Source organism: Phoca vitulina, unplaced genomic scaffold (genome assembly GCF_004348235.1).
Source record: "Phoca vitulina isolate PV1807 unplaced genomic scaffold, GSC_HSeal_1.0 scaffold2, whole genome shotgun sequence".
NCBI classification, from domain to species: domain Eukaryota; kingdom Metazoa; phylum Chordata; class Mammalia; order Carnivora; family Phocidae; genus Phoca; species Phoca vitulina.
In genome coordinates, this window is record NW_022589705.1 from 81,626,291 (window position 1) to 81,632,054 (window position 5,764).

At 50.6% G+C, this 5,764-nt stretch overlaps 1 protein-coding gene across 4 annotated transcripts in view; it reads left to right on the forward strand.

Moving 5' to 3' along the window:
* The first annotated feature begins 1,121 nt into the window (after nucleotides 1-1,121).
* The window catches only part of UBXN11 (UBX domain protein 11), a 21,759-nt gene continuing 17,116 nt past the window's right edge, over nucleotides 1,122-5,764 (forward strand). For 3 of the 4 annotated variants that reach the window (XM_032390684.1, XM_032390694.1, XM_032390687.1), the window contains exons 1-2: nucleotides 1,122-1,199; nucleotides 5,596-5,701. In XM_032390684.1, coding sequence (XP_032246575.1) covers nucleotides 5,631-5,701 — 71 coding nt within the window. In that variant the 5' untranslated portion in view covers nucleotides 1,122-1,199; nucleotides 5,596-5,630. Of the gene's footprint in view, nucleotides 1,200-1,342; nucleotides 1,537-5,595; nucleotides 5,702-5,764 lie in introns of those variants that run through there. The other variant, XM_032390685.1, reaches the window with a different exon arrangement.

The following is a 5,764-nucleotide window of genomic DNA, read 5'->3' on the forward strand; positions in this document are numbered from 1 at the left end:
AATATTACAAAGTGCAGTCTGAGATATGCAAGAGTTTTGGTGGTTGAGCCCAGGTGTAAGGAAGTTGGTGCCTGAGAGAAGTCATCTATTTTTAGATCATCACTGCTGAAAAGTTGAGAGATAATGATAAAGATAGTTAAAAGCAGGAAATGTTTTCGAAAACTTACTCTGTCTGGGTGTTTGCTAGGTACTGTGAATAATTATTTCATTTAATCCTCAGGGCAACCCTGCAGGGTGGGTATTATCCCCATTGTATGGATGAAGAAACTAAGGTTTGCTTGCTCAAGGACACACAAGTCAGGCACCAGGACTCCTGAGGCCAAAGTCCATACTCTTAATTAAACTGCCTCTAGTTGATCTAACCTAACATCTTACTTTTTTAGATGAGGCTGGGGAGGGGAAATATCTCACTCAAAGACAATGTCTTATCAAAAGGCAAAGTGAGGGGCACCTGGGTGGCTCAGTCGTTAAGCCTTTGCCTTGGGCTCAGGTTATGATCCCAGAGTCCTGGGATCGAGCGCCACTTCGCGGTCCCTGCTCAGCGGGAAGCCTGCTTCTCTCTCTCCCACTCCCTCTGCTTGTGTTTCCTTTCTCGCTGTGTCTCTCTGTCAAATAAAATCTTAAAAAAAAAAAAAAAAAAGGCAGAAGGAGTCTCACCCGAGATTTTACACAAAGGAATTAGGATTTGAGCATCCCTGTAGGGCGCCATCTGGTCAAGAAGTGAGCAGAGAAATTCGGATTTAGGAAACTTATTAAGTGCTTGCATCATTTCAATTCATATTCAAAAAAAGCCACCGAGATGTACTGGACTGATCAGATAGGGAAACAAGAGACTCAGAGGTATAATCTCCCCCCAAATCAATTTAGCAAAAACGGTTGCACTGTCGGATTGCACATTAAGATTTCAGAGGCTTCATGAATCTAACTCCAGGTTCTTTCTTTTCTCGGGGTGGAGGTTGGGGGGGTATAAACGAACCCTCATTTTTCTAGACTCCGAAGGCGTTCACTGCGGTGGATTCTGGGATTTGCAGTCCCGCGAAGAGTTTAGATTCGTGGGCCAATAGAATTCGAGCACAGGCGGTGGTTCCCTGCTGGGACCCCCTTGAATTAGCCAATGAGAAGCGCACGGGTCCTGGTCGCCTGGGAAACCGCGTGACAACAAGATGGCGGCGTCGCGGGACGGCTCCGTGGCGTGCGTGGTGAGTCCCGGATCAAACCTTTGCGGCCCCGGAGTCCCGCACGCAGGCTGGGGCCCTCGCCCCGAGAGCCCGGGGCCCCGCGGGCCCCGCGAGCCCCGCGGCCGGGTGGCCCAGCAGGCTTCCGCGTCCTGGGAGCGGCTTCGGGCCCCCGCCTACCGTGGCTACGCGAGGAGGCCGGAGGAGGCGACGCGGCCCCCAGGGAGGGGTTAGGTCGTGACTGAAGTCGCGTCGTGAGCGCTTCCAGCTGGAGAGTGAGGGCTTGAAGGCGTGCAGCCGGCCGGGCCTTGTCGGCGCTGGAGAGCACTGGGGCCTGGCGTGGGTTGTGCGAATAGACCAAGTAGGTGTGCCGGAGGATGAATCAGTCAAGCACAGCCCTGACTTGGGTCCTAAAGATGTAGGGGCATGGGACACAGCTTTCCTCTCAAAGCCCCGGCCTGAAGGGAAGACAGTCTAACCTTTATGAGCCTCCAGCCTGAGGGGGAAGTCAACAGTTGGCCCCTGGAAGCCCCCATGTGAGGGGAGTTGACGTGGCTCTATCCTCAGCGCCCCCCTTCCCCCCCTCCCCGGGTCTGAGGGAGGAGACACAGTCCCGCGCTCAGGAGTCCCCAGACTGATAGGGAGATGCAGCCATCACCCCCAGGGGTCTCTTATCATCCATGGGAAAGTTCATCTGGAGACAGTGTGTTGGATTGGCCTGAAGTGAGACAGGAAACCGGGAAGTCACTTGGCGGCCATCGTGACAGCCCCAAGGAAGGGCAGGGAGAGCCCCACGAGGATGACCAAAGTGGGTATGGAAGGAAGGAACTGTATGGGAGACACTGCGGAGTTTAATCTGCAAAGTCTGGCGATGGATGGGGTTAAGAGAGGAGGAAGGAGAGGAAAATTTTGTGGTTGGATGATGGGGTCCCCTAAAGAAGGGGGAAGTGGGAGGAACTTAACTTGAGGGAAGATGTTGGATTTGGTTTGGGGACCAGGTCCCTTTTTTTTCTGTGATAGCTTTGTTGAGATAGAATTCCCATACTATTCACTTCACCCCTTTGAAATATAAATTTCAACAGTTTTTAGGATATTCATGGAAGTTGTGCAACCATCACCACAATCAATTTAGACATTTTCATCTGTCTAAAAAGAAACTGTACCCTTGGGGCGCCTGGGTGGCTCAGTCGTTAAGCGTCTGCCTTCGGCTCAGGTCATGATCCCGGGGTCCTGGGATCAAGCCCCGCATCGGGCTCCCAGCTCCGCGGGAAGCCTGCTTCTCCCTCTCCCACTCCCCCTGCTGTGTTCCCTCTCTCGCTGTGTCTCTCTCTGTCAAAATAAATAAAATCTTTAAAAAAAAAAAAAAAGAAAAGAAACTGTACCCTTTAGCAACTACCCCCATTTACCCCCCAACAGCTTCCAGCCCTAGGCAACCACTAATCTATTTTCTGTCTCTAGATTTGTCCATTCTGACATTTTATATCAATGGGGTCATAACAATATGTGGTGTTTTGTGACTTTCCCTTAGCATAATATTTTCGAGGTCCATTCATGTGGTGACCTGACTTCCATTTCTTTTTATTGCCGTATAAGACTCCACAGTAAGGATATACCAGACTTCTTTATCTGTCCGTTGGCTGATGGACATTTGGGTTATTTCATCTTATGAATAATGCTGCCGTGAACATGTAGACGAGTTTTTGTGTGGACGTAAGTTTTCATTTCTCCTGGGTAGATACCCAGGAGCAGAATCGCTGAGCCATAAGGTAACCTTTTGAGGAACTGCCAGATGGTTTTCCACAGCTCCGGCGCCATTTTCCATTCCAGCTAAGGTTCCAATTTCCCCACCTCCTCACCAATACTTGTTAACTTCTGTCTTTTTTAAACTAGTTTCTTCTGAGGGGTCGTTATGGTGATAAGAATTTGGAGATTGATTGTGGTGATGGTTTCACAACTCTGAATATACTCAAAACCACTGAATTGTACTCTTTAAAAGGGTTAAGTATGTGAATTAGATCTCAATAAAGCTGTTTTTTTTTTAAAAGGTCAATACTGTATGTCTCCATTTATGTAACATTCTTGAAGTAAGAAAACAGTAGTGGTTGCCAGGGGTGGGGGATGGTACGGGTGTGACCAGAAAGGGTTGGCATGAGGGCGATCCTCAGGGTGAGGGAATCTCTGTGGTGATGGAGTAGTTCTTTACCTTGACTGCGGTTACCTGGAATGTCCATGTGGGTGACAAAGCATAAAAGGATGCACACATGTAGTGTCACTGTTGGGAGCAACTGGGTGAAGGGCACACAAATCCTCTCTGTACTATTTTCCTAATTTCCTGCGAATCTATAATAATTTAAAAATAAAAACTTAAAATATAACTAAAGAACAGACAAAAACAAAAAAAAGAGGAGTTAGACCAACCAAAGGAAGGGTGCGGGTCGGAGTGGGGACGCCATTCCAGGAAGGGGTTCCAGGCCAGGGGAGCTGCGTGTGCCAAGGCCTGTGCATTTGAGGCTGATCTGGCTCAAGGTGGGGTTGGGGGAGATGGGGGAGTGAGGTCAGGAGACACAGGCAGGGACCTGATCATCTCTGTTACGGAAATTTGAATTTCTTTTCTCTGGGCGAGAAGGAGCCATTGGGAGCTTTTAGCTAGGAAGTGACCTGTTAGCTTTAGGTTTCCGAAGATCCCTCTGGCTGGAGACTGGCGCAGGGAACCAGGAGGGGCTCTCACACTTGGCCACACAAACCATGAGGATGCCTGGACAAGACAGCAGGGACGGGGACAGACTAGGGGCAGATCGGGAAGGCTCGTGGTGGGGGTGAGGAAACGCGAGGCCTGGGGCATGAGTCCCAAACTCTGAATGAAGACAGAGAAGCTGCTTCCAGGTGGCACGGCTCCCCTTGCTGGGAAGCTTCAGCGGCAGGGGGAGGCCATGCTGTACATTTTCAAAGGGCAGCTGCCTTGGATTTGTCCTCAAAAGACTTGATTCAGGCCCTGATGGCGGTCTTTTGGTTCTAGGTTTCTAGATATTAGCCACATAATATACTTAATTCACTGAATAGAGTAGTGGCCTTTCATTCCATCCCTGATGTACATTCATCTTTCCAGAAGGAAGAGAGAAGGAAGGGAACGAACATGTATGAGTGTCCTCGGTGTATAGTAACAAAAGCCACAACAGCCACATTAAAAAAAATTTTTTTTAAGATTTTATTTAATATATATTTTTTATTTTTAAGTAATCTCTACACCCAACGTGGGGCTCACACTCACAACCCTGAGATCAAGAGTTGCAGGCTCCACCGGATTGAGCCAGCCAGGTGCCCCCACAATTCACTTGTTTTTTTTTTTAAGATTTTATTTATTTATTTATTTGTCAGAGAGAGAGAGAGCACAAGCATGGGGAGTGGCAGGCAGAGGGAGAAGCAGACTCCCCACTGAGCAGGGAGCCCGATGCGGGACTTGATCCCAGGACCCTGGGATCATGACCCAAGCTGAAGGCAGATGCCCAACTGACCGAGCCACCCACATGTCCCACACAGTTCACATTTTTATTTTTTTAAGATTTTATTTATTTATTTGAGAGAGAATGAGAGAGAGCACATGAGAAGGGTTAGGGTCAGAGGGAGAAGCAGACTCCCTGCCGAGCAGGGAGCCCGATGCGGGACTCGATCCAGGGACTCCAGGATCATGACCTGAGCCGAAGGCAGTCGCTTAACCACACAGTTCACATTTTTAAGTGCTTCCTTTTAGCGTGGCACTGGGCTACGTGCTTTATGAATGTCATTTCTGCATCCCCTTGATAACCCTACCTGTCTGGTACTATCACCATCCCTACTTTATATCAAAGGAAACGCAGGCACGGGTTAGCCTGGTGGACGGCAGAGCCTATGCAGAGCCTGGGCTCTTGACCTCCCTTCCGCACGGACTGTGCCTTGGTCGCATCCTTCCCTTGGTTGCCCCTCTGTGGCTCTGAGAGTCTGAGTGACAGCTGGGTTCTTGTAGGAGGGGACGGGACACTTGAGCTTTGTGTCAACCAGCTCCGTGAAGGATGGATAAAAGCCCCAGACCTTCTAGGTAGTCTTGTGTCCTGGCTCTAAGTTGGGAAAGTGCTGGGCTCCTGGCCCACCTCTGTTACCCCCCCACACACACACCCATCGCCCTTGCCCAGCCAGGCCAGGGGCCTCCAGGATCAGAGCAGAGAGCAGGATATCCAGAGGATCAGGCCGACATCAGGCACAGGGATCCTGAGGCCAAGCTGCCTCCAGAAACCTCTACAGGGGCGGTGGGAAGAATTGAGGGGTGCTGCTCCCTGGACAGTGCTCCTTCCTAGGAAAAGAAACCAGGGAAGAGGATGTTTTTCTGGTCCTGAAGCCCTGGGCCCCCTCTCAGCCCGCAAGGTCTGACTTCCTTCTTTCTTCTCAGGGAGTCCCTGACAGCTAGAGTCTAGAAGTAGAACTATGAGCTCCCCTTTGGCCTCCCTTGGCAAGACCCGAAGAGTCCCCCTGCAGTCAGAACCTGTGAATCCAGGGTAAGGAACCCGCCTCTGCCGGGGCGGGGGGGGGGGGGGGGGGGGGGGGGGGGGGGGGGGGGG